The following is a 14,372-nucleotide window of genomic DNA, read 5'->3' on the forward strand; positions in this document are numbered from 1 at the left end:
CAAACCGCAGACAACATTCGAATTTGATCTCTTCTGGCTAGACAGTGGAACCTCCCTACTAAAAACCTCAACGATCGTCTTGCGAATTAAAAAAAACGAGAATTCATTATAGGTCTAGGTTGCTGTAGAGCATACAGTAAGCACTGTCTGCCAAATGACACTAAAGATTCTAATTTGAAATTCAAAGTGAAATCGGATCGAGTCGGGGGCCTCAAGCGGCGCCGATCCCAGTGGACAATTAGCGGAGAATTTTGAGCAAAAAAAAAAAAAAGCAAACAACACCCGACGACAACCACAATAATCAGACTCCGATAAGCTCTGAGCCGCCGGAGACAAACAAAACCGAATAAATGGATCTACTGGGACCGGCTGGGAAATCAGTTGTGATTCAGCTGGCAAATCAAGCAAAGTACCGATTCCGACCGCTAGAAACAATGGCCACCTACGAGCAGGTGAAGGATGTACCCAACCACCCCGAGATCTATCTGATTGATGTCCGACGTCCGGATGAACTGCAGGAAACTGGTAGCATTCCGGCCAGCATAAACATACCCTGTAAGGCCATGATATCTTAATCCATATGGAATTATAAAAAAAGGGTTTTATTTTCAGTGGACGAACTGGAAAGGGCCCTTAATCTGGACAGTGCCAGCTTCAAGAACAAGTATGGACGTCCCAAGCCGGAGAAGAATACCAAAATTATATTCTCCTGCAAATCCGGAAATCGTGTTCTGGAGGCTGAAAAAATAGCCAAAACTTTGGGATTCACAAAGTGAGTTTTTAGATAAATATTATATAATATTCTTATTGATGATATACCTTCTGCAGTGTGGTCATTTACAAAGGATCCTGGAAGGATTGGGCCCAAAGGGAAGGCCTTTAAACAATGCCAGTTTCTTAGCCAAAATGCCAGTGAAAATATATTTTTGAAAATTATGTTAAAAAAGTGGTTTTTCTAATAAATAAAATTAAAAATAATATATGAATAGAAATCTTTTATCTCTGTGATATATAGCAAGCATTGGTTTTTATTGAAAATTCCAAGTAAAACAGATTATTTTAAAATGTCTTTACTAGAGTCAACTGGAAGATTGATTGCCTCTAAACTAAAAAATCAAACAAAATTAATTTTCCGTCAATTAGCTTCAATAGTCACCTATGAGGAGGTTAAGGATGTACCCAACAAACCGGAGATATGTCTGATAGATGTCCGGAGAAGGGAAGAGCTCAAGGAAACTGGAAGAATTCCAGCCAGTATCAACATACCCTGTAGGTATTATATTCTTCTTGCTTTTCTAAAAACTAAAAAATAGTATTTTTTTTAGTGGATGAACTGGAAGATGCCCTTACTTTAGAAAGATCTAATTTTAAACTCAAATATGGGCGAGCCAAGCCCCAAAAGGACACCAAAATCATATTTTCCTGTAGATCGGGAAAACGTGCTCTAGAGGCTGAAAAAATTGCCAAAGCTTTGGGATACACTAAGTGAGTTTTTAGTTTAAAAAACAACAAGAAATTTTAATTAAAAATATTTTTTATTAATTTTTTAGTCTATCGCTTTACAGCGGATCCTGGCTGGATTGGGCTAATAATGAGGGTCTATAAAAAAAATAAATCTTAATATTTAAATAAAAAATAGAATATTTTTTTAACTACACCCATGGCTACTACACTCACAACTAAAACCAGACACTCTCCATTTAATTTTGAATTTCTCACCGCGCATGACCATCGAAAACTGACCTGACCCAAGAAAAACCAGAGAGAACTCCAAATAAAACGTAAATAAACTTCATAGAGAGTTCTGGTAGCATCCGGAACCCTAAAAAGAGACATATAGCAACCCTTGAGTTAAATGCCATTGCCCGATTTCAGTCAAAGCGGAAAATTGCATCAGAAAAGCGAAGAAAATTCGAGAGACTACCAGAGACTAGAGACGAGAACTTTCTCCCAGTGCTGCCGTTGGGTATAAATAGCAGTCTACGGAGCGCCGGGCGCTCAGTTCAAAACAAAAAGTTCCAACAGACGGATAACCGCTAACGAGAAAAATAAACTATAATTTCACAAAATATTTTGCAAATAGAATCATTTAAAGAATTACTTAAAAGTAACCAGATATTTCATCATAAAATAAAAGACAAGATGCGTTCCCTACCAATGTTCCTGCGTATGGCGGAGGAGATGACCCGCATGCCACGCATCTCTTCGCCATTCCACGCCTTCTTCCACGAGCCACCGGTCTGGAGTGTGGCTCTTCCCAGGAACTGGCAGCAGATCGCCCGCTGGCAGGAGCAGGAGTTCGCTCCGCCGGCCACCGTCAGCAAGGAGGGCTACAAGCTAACCCTGGACGTCAAGGACTACAACGAGCTGAACGTTAAGGTCCTGGACGAGAGTGTTGTCCTGGTGGAGGGCAAGTCCGAACAAAAGGATGGCGATAATGGAGGCTTCAGCTCCCGTCACTTTCTACGCCGTTTCGTCCTGCCGGAGGGATACGAGGCTGATAAAGTAACCTCCAGCCTGAGCAGCGACGGTGTCCTAACCATCAATGTGCCCAACCCACCGGCTGTCCAGGAGGCTCTCAAAGAACGTGTGGTTCCCATCGAGAAGACCGGCGAGCCGGCCAAGAAATTGGAGGTCGAGTCCAACTCGGAGACCACCAAGCAGTGAGGAGGATGCAGCCGTACTGGATGAACTTAAATATATGCTAGTGATCCCCAAAAGATATAGATTCATGTAGTTCCATTAGATGTAGCTGTAAGATGTAGATGTAAAAAAAATCCATTCTTTAGGAACCGATACCGTGTTTCAGAAGAATCTGACTGAAGAATTGGTTAATGTTAGCTTTTTCGAAGGAAAATAAATATTTAAAAAATTCCTAATGAGCATAAAAATTTAATTTTTTTATTTTTAAAATAGTTTATTACAAAATTAAAACACAAACCTTACCTTAGAAGGAAATATTTATTTAATAAACACCGAGAATAATTTCATTTTTGTGGCGTCTTTTATTTATTGGCACCTTGGCCCCCAATATTGGTGCTGGTTCCTCCACCTTCCTTGTTTTTCGAGATGCCGTGACGTAGCCACTTGACGCGGATCCAACTGGCCGTGCAGTTGCCTTTTTGGCCTCGCCTTCACCGATGCACTTGTCCGAACCGATGCGATCCGATGCGCCTCGTCCGGATGAGTCATCCACCAAGGGGCGGGCATCCGCATCCGACGAGGCCAGTCGGTCATCTATAAAAGAACTGGCGGCGGCGGCGACAAATTTTATAAGAATTTCGGACTCGAACGCGAACGAATCCCGTCAAGAAATGTCGCTAGTGCCCACCACATATCGCGATTTGTCGCGGGAATTGGACCGACCACGTCCCATCTACCAGCCACCCTATGATTTTCAACTGTATCCGTATCTGTGGGACGATCCCCGGGTCTGGTGCCCAGCCCATACCAACAGGAGTGACCTGATGCGTCCGCTGGATGAGCTGGTGACCCGTCGAGTGAGGAACCAACTGATCCAATCGACGCCCTACGACTGGTCCTATCCGATGCGATGGGACAACTACTATTCCGGTGAACGGGTCCACGTCGATGAGAAGGGATTCCGTATCGACATCGATGTCCGGCAGTTCCATCCCCATGAAATCGTGGTCAAGACCAACGACGACTACATCATCGTCCAGGGTAACCACAATCGCCGCAGCGAGGGCTCCAACGGAATGGTGGAGCGTCACTTTGTACGGAAATATCTTCTGCCCCGGGGCTACAATGCCAACGAAGTGATCTCGGACATATCCTCCGATGGTGTTCTGACCATCAAGGCACCTCCACCGCCGCCAGCCAAGTACTATGCTCCCGGAGAGCGACTGGTGCGGGTCCATGAGACGGGCAAGTTGGCCCTTCCCTGGAAATAGATCTCAGCACCCAGGGAGGCGGAAAAAATTGCAGCCATCAAAAGCGCCAAACTCAAGGTGAACTATTTTCAGATGAAAACAAGTGCAGACGAATATTCGAATTGGATTCAAACATAAATAAAATACAAAATGTACTCTTAGGTAATATATACACAAAGATATAAAATGCGCAATAAATATTTGGTAGAAACAAGTGGTGGCTATAAGGAGGGGTCTTGGCCGGGTCGAGGTGGGGAGTATATTTCCTTAAATGAAGATATATCTATAAGTTATGTAGGGATCTCTCCATTAGAGGTGGAGGAATACTCGAGTACCTCGAATAATTTAACAAAGATTCCAGATCTTATGGTTATCTTAGTATAGGACCTTAGTAAAGGTCCAAGTTAGTTTACATTTTATAATCTATAATCTATAATTTTTAAAACCACAAAAGTAATTAAGTTTTCACACCAGGTGTTGGCTATATTTTTAAATTATTTCTCAAGTCTTGGCTCGTTACAAATGCAATATAATAAATAGGATATGGAAATGGGAATGGGATGATTTTTCAGGAACTATAGTTCAGGTAATGGAATCTCTACTTGGAGCTGCCATTGCTGGTTCCATTCTCGCTACCCTTCTCCTTCTCCTTCTGCTCACTGGCATTGGCCTTGATGTTGAGATGAGCAGGTCCCACCTGCTGGATCTGGATGATGCGCTCCTTGGACTTGTCCTCGATGGCCTGCGGCTTGGGGATGCTGACGGTCAGCACGCCATCGGAAGATAGCTGCGAGACGACCTTGTCCGCCTCGTAGCCCTCGGGAACGGTGTAGCGGCGAACAAAATGGCGCATGATGTGGCCATGATCATCCTGGCGCTCCTCGTGCTTGCCCTCGACGAGTATAGAGTTGTCCACCACCTTGACGTTCAGCTCGGAGGGCTTGAACTGGGCCACGTCCATGCAGACCTGGAATCCGTCCTTGCCCACCTGCTTGATGGCCGGCCAGTGGATGTTGTTTTGGTTCTTCATCTCCCGGCGCAGGGCCAGCACCTGGCCGGCGGGCGAGGAGGGGCAGATGGGCGAGGCGCAGGGGCAACCGTTAATCGAGCGCCGGTTGGGAGTGTGCGGCTGCAGGTAAAGGGTGTTGGGGCCAATGCCCCAGTCGTAGATGGAGTTGCGCGGCTCCTGCAGATCCTCCACCAGCGAAAGGAGTGTAGACAGCGACATCTTGAGTTTTTTCTTTTTCTTTCAGTTAAATGCCAAAATGTTTGCAATTTCCTGTTAGGTTAGGTTGAATGACCTCTTCTTGCTTGCAAATTCCTTTACTTTCGGTCCTTAGGTTGAGTTTCTTGAACTTTTCCGGTTTTTTTGCGTTCGATGTTTGCAGAGTGACTTTTTTTTTCGATCTGCCGGCTTGCCAAAAATGCGCCTCCTTTTATACTGGAGGTGAGAGCTTCTAGAAAAGCCCAGCAGATGCGAGAAAAAGAGAGCGTGAGAAGAGAGATACCTGTATTGGTGAGAGGAAAGGTAAGAGTGTGCGTGAGTGAACTCGCACGATAAGCGAGAGAGAGAGAGAGGTCAGAGCCGGCTAACGGGCAAACAAAAATAGAAAAAGTGCAATATTGCGTACTCGCTTTATTTTCTTATTTATTTTTTTTTCCATTTTATTGTTAAGTACAATAATTCGTGTTTTTCTTTTTATTATTAATTTTTAGTGGAATACCTATAGTGTTTTTGTCACATATGTTTTAGGAAATCATACTATCTTTTATCTCGCAGCGCTCGGTAATCGCTTAGTAATTGAGTGTCCGGTTTCCTTTTAAGCTTCTATTTCTAGACTGTTTCTTGTGTGAAATACAAAAGAAAACACAAAAAACATTTATGGAATAAAACGCACGCATACTCGTACTATTATTTTACTTATTTTTTCGTTTTTTTTTTTTCTTCAGTTAGTTCAGTCTTCACTTGGCCAACTCCTCGACGACCTTGGCGGCAGCAGCGCCGTTCTCGGCCTGGCTGTTTTTGGCCAGAAGGATGGCTGCGTCTACGGCGGCCAGTTCCTCACCGCCACCGGCTTTGGGTGGCTTCTCCACCACCACCTCCTCCACCTTGCTCTCCGTCTCCACTTTGCTGTCGGCCTCAGTGTCGGTGGCGCCGGCTTCCTTCATCTCCGCATCCTCGCCAGCGGTAGCGGGGGGCGTTGCTTCCGGCTCGGTGGCTCCGTTACCGTTATTGGAGGTAAGAGTATCATCCGAGGAGGCCTTGGGCTCCTCACCGCCCTCGCTGCTGCTCACCACCGGGATGGATGAGTTGGAAGAGGCGAGTGGGGGCTTCTCCTCTTTGGCCGCCTCGGATTTGGCTTCCTCTTCCATGGGCTCTGGCACGCCATTGTTGGAAGAAGTGGAAGTGCTGGAAGTAGTAGTGGTGGCTTCCACGGCTGCAGCCTCAACGGGAGAGGAAGTGGGTGTCGGAGCGCGTGCAGGCGCGGGAGCAGGAGAGGCCGCCGCCACCGCCACTGCTTCCGACTCTGTCTCTGTTCCATTGCTGGAAGTGAGAGCGGTAGCACTGCTGGCTGCTGCTGTCTGCTCTCCCTCGGCTGGTGCCGGCTTTACTGCATCTTTCTCTCGGCACTGCATCTGGATATCCACGACGCGCACTTGATGCTCAGCTGCCCCTTTCGGGGTGGGGGCTGGCGGCGGAGCCTTTACCGTTAAAATGCCATCGGAAGAGAGAGTCGAATGGACCTCGGCGGGATCGTATCCCTTGGGCAGGACGTATTTCCGGATGAAGTGGCGCGAGATCACTCCGTGGCCGTCCTCCTTATCGTCGTGCTGGCCCTCAACCACGATGCAGTTGTCGATGGTCTTCACGGTCAGCTCGCTGGCGGTGAACTGCTTCACGTTCATGCTCACCTGGAAGCCATTTCGATTCACCACGGAGTACGATGATTTGCTAACCACTGGCTGGGCGGCTACACTAACACTTCCACTTCCAGTTGGACTTCCACTACCACTTCCACCACCCTTCTCGCTCATCTCCTTTTCCAGTTCCAAAATTGGCTTATTGCAGCAGACGGTTTTCGCACCGGCCACGCGACTATATGGATGATGGCGATGCTGCTGCGCCTGCTGACCCTTAATGGGCACCCACATCATCCCACCGCCCCCACTACCGTATCGTCGCATCTGTGCCGGCACAGATCCGGTGTCCAACGGAAAAACACCTGCAGAATCATCAATTTCCATGGCCAGGCTGCGATTAAAGTCGTGCAACTCCTCGGCCAAATCGAGTATAAACGGTATCAGCGACATGTTCCGTCCGTCTCTGGAGCTCTGGAGTCTGGTTCGGTCTAAAACGTTTTGCAGCTGGACTTGGTGGGGGATATCTCTGAATGTCTGGATTGACAGTCTTGGGAATCCGTTCTGGCGGCGACGATCCGTTCTGGCCTCCAACTGGACTGCGTTTGAGCCCTTATGGCTGAATGGTCGAGCTTTTAAGTGACGAGCGCCGCTGAATGGAAGCCGGCGACTGGAAGTTCGTCTTTTTCCAGGCCAGCTCCCAGCTCGTCCAGGGGAAAAACTTAGAAATTGCGTACAGAGGGCGGAGGGGGGGGAGAGCGGATGACGAGTTGCTATGTGCGGAGTTGTCTTCTCCCTCAAAGTTGAAACCCTTCCTTGCCACAAACCCCGAGAACAAAGAAAGTTATTCTGGTTATCATCGAAGCTGAAAATCTGCAAGTTGCAAAAAATGAAATCAGAACCGGCTTTAAAGAGAGGAAGATACGAATGTATCTTTATATATATGCAGATACATATGTGTATATAGTTGGTCGTGTTGCAGCTGAATTCCCGATTACCGGCAACCGAACAGCTGAGAGTCGTCTCGTGCAACTACAACAACAGCTGGCTGGCTGGCTGGAAGTTATCTGGGCAGGACAGGGGATCAGGGGACCGGTGGCATAGCCGGCGTCGCGTAAACATGCGCAGTGTCAGCGTCTGGAGCAGCTCACATACATATGTACTACGAATATCCAACAGGGGGAGTTGCACATATAATATATGTATCTGCAAGTATATCCAAGTGCAACACACAGAGGCAACCGGTTGAAAAAGCTCCGAAAAGCAACAAAATCCAGACGAGGGCCAGACAACATGCCACACTGGGGACTTTGGGCGAAAATTTAATGGGAGCTGCCCTAACCCAGGCACGTACATATAGTACGTGTATCCATAAGATACATACTCGACGTATCTAAAAGCAGACTGCAGAACAAAAACCCTCTGAAATTGCTGCGTATACCGCACTCCCATGTACAGCTCAATTCTTATGTACTTGTCCAAGGGGGAGACGGTCGGTCAGACAACAAGTAAATGCATTACATTATGTACATATGTAGGTATGTACATAGGTGGCTTTCATAGCCACCTTTCTGAATAGAGGCAACTTCCATTGCGTTGGCGTAGACGTCGTGTAATCTGAATAAATAGGGGGTATATGAGTGTGTCTGCTTCCTCCCAGGCGGGGGAAATTGCACAAAAAAATAAGGCCATAAATAAAAGTCTGATGAAATGGTACATAAGATCAAGTTTTATAACAAGATATTGTTATTCAATCGCTTTCAAGCAAATACCCAAACAAAAAATATTGTAAACAAAAGACCCTCTTGATTTTTAAAAGTGCTGAATGAAGTTTTAAGGTTCCCATCGATTCGAATTTGTTTAGATTGGAGGCGAAGGAATCTTTGAAATTATTTACCTACTCAATGTTTGACAGGAAGTCATTTAGATTATCAATAATTGCATACGATTTTAAATAATAAGATTAGAATTAAATAGATTTTATTGAACTGTGTACCACGAACATTATATGTACATATGTACATATGTATATCTCTTTAAAGAATCTTCCTCCTCCTGAAAAATATATTTTAAACAAATATTAATGATTTTGTATTATGGTTTTATTATTAAATATTATATTTACAATATTAAAACTTTACAGTATAGTTTTTAATACAAGTGGATATTTAAAAAGAGGTTTTTAAGTGCATCCATGTATAAAATACCTTTAAGAATGGATTATTTTGGAAATGAAAATACAATTTTAAATAAAATGACATTGAGTCCCCATTTATACAATGAATTCTTAATTAATCCTTAATTAACAACATATATTATACAGCTTAAAAATAACCTTAAAAATAAACAATGTCTTTACAAACTCCTATAAACTATCACATAATCTTGAAAGATCTAGAAATTTCTATTAACCCTCTACTATGTATGAACTGAGAGTCTTTATAAAACATGCTTCAATTACTCAGGTAAAAATGTATCTAAAAACACTAAACAATTCGGAAATTAAACAGTTCAAAAATTTAAATACATTACCTCCTATTTTTCTATTATTTTAATTAAAATTTAATGATAGAAAAGGCTGTAAAATATAAAGATTTAACAACCGAACATTCTCGAAGAATCTCCATCCTTCGGGGTCGGAGTTCAGCAGCTGCCGCTCCTATCTGCCAAATACATAAACATTATATTTTTATATTTTTACGCTGATGAAGCGACTTATCACTCCACCAGGCCTATGCCTATAGCCACTCCCTGTTACCCTGCTACCCTGATACCCTCCTACCATCCACAATCCTAGAAATACTCTCGCTTTCAATGGCAGATAATGCGTAATATCTGCAAATTCGAGAATGTTTGCGATATTTTCAGACCGAGAAGTTTCGTGGCCCTTCTCGGTGTTGTGCCTCTTCGACCAAACTCACAGATACACAGATACACAGACACGGAATACGGCGTATCTCACAGATACAGAGGCACAACGAGCGAGTATAAATAGCGGGCGCTTGCGTTCCACCGGCATCAGTTGAATTCAACAAGCAGCTCTAAACGCTACAAACCAAACCAAACCAAGAAACCAAGCTACCAAGCTATTGGAAGCCACAAACATCAGCTACCAAAGAAAGATTCTTTGAGGAAATCTAAGAAATTAAAGAAAATTCAATAAGAAATTAAAGAAAAAAAATCAATAAAAAAAAATCAAATAAGATGGCAAACCTACCACTATTGCTGAGCCTCGCCGACGACCTGGGACGCATGTCGATGGTGCCCTTCTACGAGCCGTACTACTGCCAGCGCCAAAGGAGTCCCTACTTGTCCTTGGTGGCCGGGCCACTGGAGCAGCAGCTACGCCAGCTGGAGAAACAGGTGGGCGCAGCAGGAAGTTCTGGCGCCGCTGTTCCCAAGGTGGGCAAGGATGGATTCCAGGTCTGCATGGACGTGTCCCATTTCAAGCCCAGCGAACTGGTCGTCAAGGTGCAGGATAACTCCATTCTGGTAGAGGGCAAGCATGAGGAGCGCGAGGACGACCATGGCTACATCACCAGGCACTTTGTGCGCCGCTACGCTCTCCCGGAGGGCTACGAGGCCGAGAAAGTGGCCTCCACTCTCTCCTCCGACGGAGTGCTCACCGTGAGTGTCCCGAAACCACCGGCAATCGAGGACAAGGCCAGCGAGCGCATTGTCCAAATCCAGCAGGTGGGTCCTGCTCACCTCAATGTCAAGCAGAACGCCAAGGAGCAGCTGGAGCAGGGTCAGGAGCAGGACAACGGCAACGAGAAGTAGACAGAGTCCTCGTCAGATACCAAATGCTGCATTTAATCATAAATATCAAAGTCATTAATCTGTTTTATATGCTGTAGTTCACCGGGTCACTCACACTATCTCATTAGCCATAAAGGAGTGGCCCGCCCAGTCGTAATTTTAATTTTTGGCCAATGTATTAACTAAAAAGACAACAAATATTTATAATAAATAAATAATAATACATACATAAATCAAAATATTTAAAGAGACTTTTCTTGGGAGTACTGGGAGTATAGAGGACTTCTTTTATTTTGCAGGGATTTTGGGAATAAGCTTTCCAAAATGTGTTGTAGTCGTATGTAATGGCCTTTTTTTTTACTCCATTTTGCTTTTTTGATGTCTCCATTTTGGTTTCTCTTTTTCCCGTTTTTCGTGGAATTCTGTTCTAGAAAAAGGAACTTCCTTGAAAAAAGAAGAGGTAGAACTTTCTAGAAGCTATGTATGTATGTACATATTCATGTAATGTTAACAGAGATGTTACATCTCTTTTGAAGATGTATGTATGTACATACATATTTACGTCTTTTGAAATATATGCATGTATTTTTGAAATTCATGCTATGAATGTGCATACATATGTAGGTTTCTATATGTATGTATGTATTAAAGAAAAGTCAAACCTTTTTTGGTGCAAAAGGAAAAAGAAATTTCCAGAAAGGGCTTTAATGACTGTATTATTCTGAAATTGTATGTATGTATGTACATATATATGTATGTACATATTTATCATGGGATTACATGGTTTTTCTGATCGACTTTTTAATATCTTTAAGTTCTATATTCTACATAATGTACACACATACATACATACACATGATCATACATACTTTTCTTCAATAAAAATTAAGAATTGCAACCGGCTGCAAAAGTGTACAAGCTTTTTATGTACATATGTATGTATGTATGTATGTATTTAGGTATGTTGCATGTTGCAAATCGTTGAATTGCCCTTGTGCCTGACTTCGAGAATCAGAAACGGCGAAATGTTTGCTGCAAACACAAAGAACTCAAACATGAGAGAGCCGAGCGAGACGAAAAGTTCATCGCCCCCACTGCAATAAAAGTTCGCGGATGCAGCCGTGACTCCAATGCACTTTACCCAGACGAGTCTTGACGTTTAAACAATTCCCGGCGATAAGAAAAGAAAATGCTTTAAATAAATATGTATGTACATATATACTGAAAAGTGAGTAATTTAACTGTTCTTTTTTATGTTTGCCAAGAGAAGGTCCCAGAAAATGCAAAAATTTCTTTCTTTCCCCAAAAACTCACACACAGATAGCAATGACATGAACTTTTCTCACTCTCTCCCTCTCTCGCAATCTAAAGCCGGCTGCGCCAGAAAGAGCTAGAATTTGCGAGAGAGTGATAGAGAGAACGAGAACTTTTTTGGCTGTGTGTGTGAGCCGGCGTCGGTATAAAAGGCCGGGAACAAAGTCGCCCTCTCGGCATTTCGAATGTGACAAGCTTTGAGGAAAGCACGCTAACAAAAAAAAAAAAATTCTTACTTTTGTTCGGAAAAAAAAGATTTAAGTTGAAAAAATGTCCATTGTTCCGCTATTAAACTTGGCCCGCGAGTTGGACCATGACTACCGTGGTGCCTTCAATGATTGGGATCACTTCCTGGAGGATGATTTCGGATTCGGCGTTCATGCCCACGATCTTTTCCATCGTCCGCGTCTGATGCTGCCCCACGGCTCCATTGGTCGTCGCCGTTATTTGCCGTACGAGAGGAACCATCATGGTCATCATCATGGCCACCAGCTGGTGCCACGTCGCCAGTCGGGGGGACCGAACTCCCTGCTGCCGGCTGTGGGAAAAGATGGCTTCCAGGTAAGAAGAGTGAAAAATTTTCAGTGGGATTGCAAACTTTGTGCATGTTTAGACATGAGTCTCTAAAGAAAAAAATAATTTTCTTTGTAGGTCTGCATGGACGTGTCTCAGTTCAAGCCCAATGAGTTGACCGTGAAAGTGGTGGACAAGACCGTCGTGGTTGAGGGAAAGCACGAGGAGCGCGAGGACGGACACGGCCTGATCCAGCGCCACTTTGTGCGCAAGTACACACTGCCCAAGGACTTTGACCCCAACGAGGTGGTCTCCACCGTCTCCTCCGATGGTGTGCTGACCCTGAAGGCCCCACCGCCGCCCAGCAAGGAGCAGGCCAAGCCTGAGCGCATTGTTCAGATCCAGCAAACTGGTCCGGCCCACCTCAGTGTCAAGGCCCCGGAGGCAGCTGATGGCAAGGCTGACGGCAAGGCCGAGAACGGAGCCGGTGAGAAGATGGAGACTGGCAAGTAAGAACGTGGAGACTTCGCTGGCGAAGAAGAAAGCATAGAGGTGGAGAGAGGAGGAGGAGTGTTGCAGCGCTGCTCGGAGAGCGCAAGACTAAAAAGGATGCTCTTAGCAGCAGACCCCCAAAAAAACTAAAAAAAAAAAACAAACACCATTGTATTACTCACACACACACACATTCACATCATCACATTTTAGTCTTAAGAACTCTTAAAATCATTTATCATGAAAAAAAAGAAAACTACTAGTAGTAGTCTGTTAGATTAGGCTATATGGAAATTCGGAGAATGCGATTTTCCAATTCATTTTATACTTTTGTTACAAGAACAGCCGCAACACTCGGGAGTATTTTGCATTTAATTTGTGAGCAACTGAATAAAATATACGAAAATCAGTCAGCTGTGTCATTATTTTTGGCATGTTCCTCCATTATTTGCATGCTGCACTTCAGCCCAAACCGGTTCTTATTCACATTCCCCAGGTATTTTGGTTTCCTATTTGCATTTTTACATTGAATTTGGTATTTCAATTTGGATATTCTTTGTTACATACGTGTGTATGTATGTACATATACATATGTATAGATGTATATGGTTTCCCTTAAAAAAACCTCATTCTTTATCTTCTTATGAGCCGAATATGGCCAAAACTACCCATTTTTAAACACAATATAGAGAATATCTTAACTACTTTCCAACCGATCTAAAAAATGTGCACCATTATTGAATTAGAGTTCAAATAGCCTTAGAGATGCATGAAATCGTTTGAGGTACTCCGCTTGAGGGGAAAACCCCATTTTCAAGGGATCCCATCATGCGAAATGGACAAAAAATGTAAAAAATATTTTGTGTAAGGATTTTGATGCAGAATGGTGCAGAATCGATCTAGAAATCGTTTAAGGTACTCCGCTTGAGAATCGGATGAGAATTGGGGAAGATATAGCCATCACTGTGGGCCCTATAGGGAAAAACCCCATTTTCAAGGGAACCCAACAGAAAAATGGACAAAAAATCTAAAAAATATTTTGTCTCAGGATTTTGATGCAGAATGGTGCAGAATCGATCTAGAAATCGTTTAAGGTACTCCGCTTGAGAATCGGATGAGAATCGGGGAAGATATAGCCATCACTGGGGGCCCTATAGGGAAAAACCCCATTTTCAAGGGAACCCATCAGAAAAATGGACAAAAAATCTAAAAAATATTTTGTCTCAGGATTTTGATGCAGAATGGTGGAGAATCGATCTAGAAATCGTTTAAGGTACTCCGCTTCAGAATCGGATGAGAATTGGGGAAGATATAGCCATCACTGTGGGCCCTATAGGGAAAAACCCCATTTTCAAGGGAACCCATCAGAAAAATGGACAAAAAATCTAAAAAATATTTTGTCTCAGGATTTTGATGCAGAATGGTGGAGAATCGATCTAGAAATCGTTTAAGGTACTCCGCTTGAGAATCGGATGAGAATTGGGGAAGATATAGCCATCACTGGGGGCCCTATAGGGAAAAACCCCATTTTCAAGGGAACCC

At 43.9% G+C, this 14,372-nt stretch overlaps 8 protein-coding genes across 9 annotated transcripts; 6 read left to right on the forward strand and 2 right to left on the reverse strand.

Annotated features, from left to right (window-relative positions):
- Positions 1 to 138: 138 nt before the first annotated feature.
- Positions 139 to 987, forward strand: LOC108128311 (rhodanese domain-containing protein CG4456). Its single transcript, XM_017245813.3, has 3 exons — positions 139 to 555; positions 613 to 772; positions 829 to 987. Exons 1-3 carry the CDS (start codon positions 351 to 353, stop codon positions 881 to 883), a joined length of 420 nt encoding a protein of 139 aa, XP_017101302.1. The 5' UTR covers positions 139 to 350; the 3' UTR covers positions 884 to 987.
- A 10-nt stretch (positions 988 to 997) lies between these two features.
- LOC108128313 (rhodanese domain-containing protein CG4456-like) lies at positions 998 to 1,783 on the forward strand. 2 transcript variants are annotated; one of them, XM_070280640.1, is made up of 3 exons: positions 998 to 1,269; positions 1,314 to 1,485; positions 1,551 to 1,783. In XM_070280640.1, the coding sequence occupies exons 1-3, from the start codon at positions 1,065 to 1,067 to the stop codon at positions 1,603 to 1,605; spliced, it is 432 nt and encodes a 143-aa protein (XP_070136741.1). In that variant the 5' UTR covers positions 998 to 1,064; the 3' UTR covers positions 1,606 to 1,783. The 2 variants fall into 2 exon arrangements, with proteins under 2 accessions (XP_070136741.1, XP_017101303.2); XM_017245814.3 differs by having other exon boundaries at positions 1,016 to 1,269; positions 1,326 to 1,485; positions 1,551 to 1,708.
- Positions 1,784 to 1,991: 208 nt separating this feature from the next.
- On the forward strand, positions 1,992 to 2,891 carry Hsp22 (Heat shock protein 22). The gene has a single exon (XM_017245810.3). It carries the CDS (start codon positions 2,143 to 2,145, stop codon positions 2,665 to 2,667), a length of 525 nt encoding a protein of 174 aa, XP_017101299.2. The 5' UTR covers positions 1,992 to 2,142; the 3' UTR covers positions 2,668 to 2,891.
- Positions 2,892 to 3,246: 355 nt separating this feature from the next.
- On the forward strand, positions 3,247 to 4,107 carry LOC108128304 (heat shock protein 27). The gene has a single exon (XM_017245805.3). It carries the CDS (start codon positions 3,315 to 3,317, stop codon positions 3,912 to 3,914), a length of 600 nt encoding a protein of 199 aa, XP_017101294.2. The 5' UTR covers positions 3,247 to 3,314; the 3' UTR covers positions 3,915 to 4,107.
- Positions 4,108 to 4,350: 243 nt separating this feature from the next.
- Positions 4,351 to 5,299, reverse strand: Hsp26 (Heat shock protein 26). Its single transcript, XM_017245808.3, has one exon. It carries the CDS (start codon positions 5,119 to 5,121, stop codon positions 4,492 to 4,494), a length of 630 nt encoding a protein of 209 aa, XP_017101297.2. The 5' UTR covers positions 5,122 to 5,299; the 3' UTR covers positions 4,351 to 4,491.
- A 210-nt stretch (positions 5,300 to 5,509) lies between these two features.
- Positions 5,510 to 7,393, reverse strand: Hsp67Ba (Heat shock gene 67Ba). Its single transcript, XM_017245801.3, has one exon. It carries the CDS (start codon positions 7,203 to 7,205, stop codon positions 5,856 to 5,858), a length of 1,350 nt encoding a protein of 449 aa, XP_017101290.2. The 5' UTR covers positions 7,206 to 7,393; the 3' UTR covers positions 5,510 to 5,855.
- Positions 7,394 to 9,759: 2,366 nt separating this feature from the next.
- On the forward strand, positions 9,760 to 10,744 carry Hsp23 (Heat shock protein 23). Its single transcript, XM_017245997.3, has one exon. The coding sequence runs from the start codon at positions 9,957 to 9,959 to the stop codon at positions 10,530 to 10,532; it is 576 nt and encodes a 191-aa protein (XP_017101486.2). The 5' UTR covers positions 9,760 to 9,956; the 3' UTR covers positions 10,533 to 10,744.
- Positions 10,745 to 12,018: 1,274 nt separating this feature from the next.
- Positions 12,019 to 13,239, forward strand: Hsp27 (Heat shock protein 27). Its single transcript, XM_017245995.3, has 2 exons — positions 12,019 to 12,386; positions 12,477 to 13,239. The coding sequence occupies exons 1-2, from the start codon at positions 12,096 to 12,098 to the stop codon at positions 12,849 to 12,851; spliced, it is 666 nt and encodes a 221-aa protein (XP_017101484.1). The 5' UTR covers positions 12,019 to 12,095; the 3' UTR covers positions 12,852 to 13,239.
- The last annotated feature ends 1,133 nt before the right edge of the window (positions 13,240 to 14,372 follow it).

Source organism: Drosophila bipectinata, chromosome 3L, assembly GCF_030179905.1.
Source record: "Drosophila bipectinata strain 14024-0381.07 chromosome 3L, DbipHiC1v2, whole genome shotgun sequence".
In the NCBI taxonomy this organism is placed as follows: Eukaryota; Metazoa; Arthropoda; class Insecta; order Diptera; family Drosophilidae; genus Drosophila; species Drosophila bipectinata.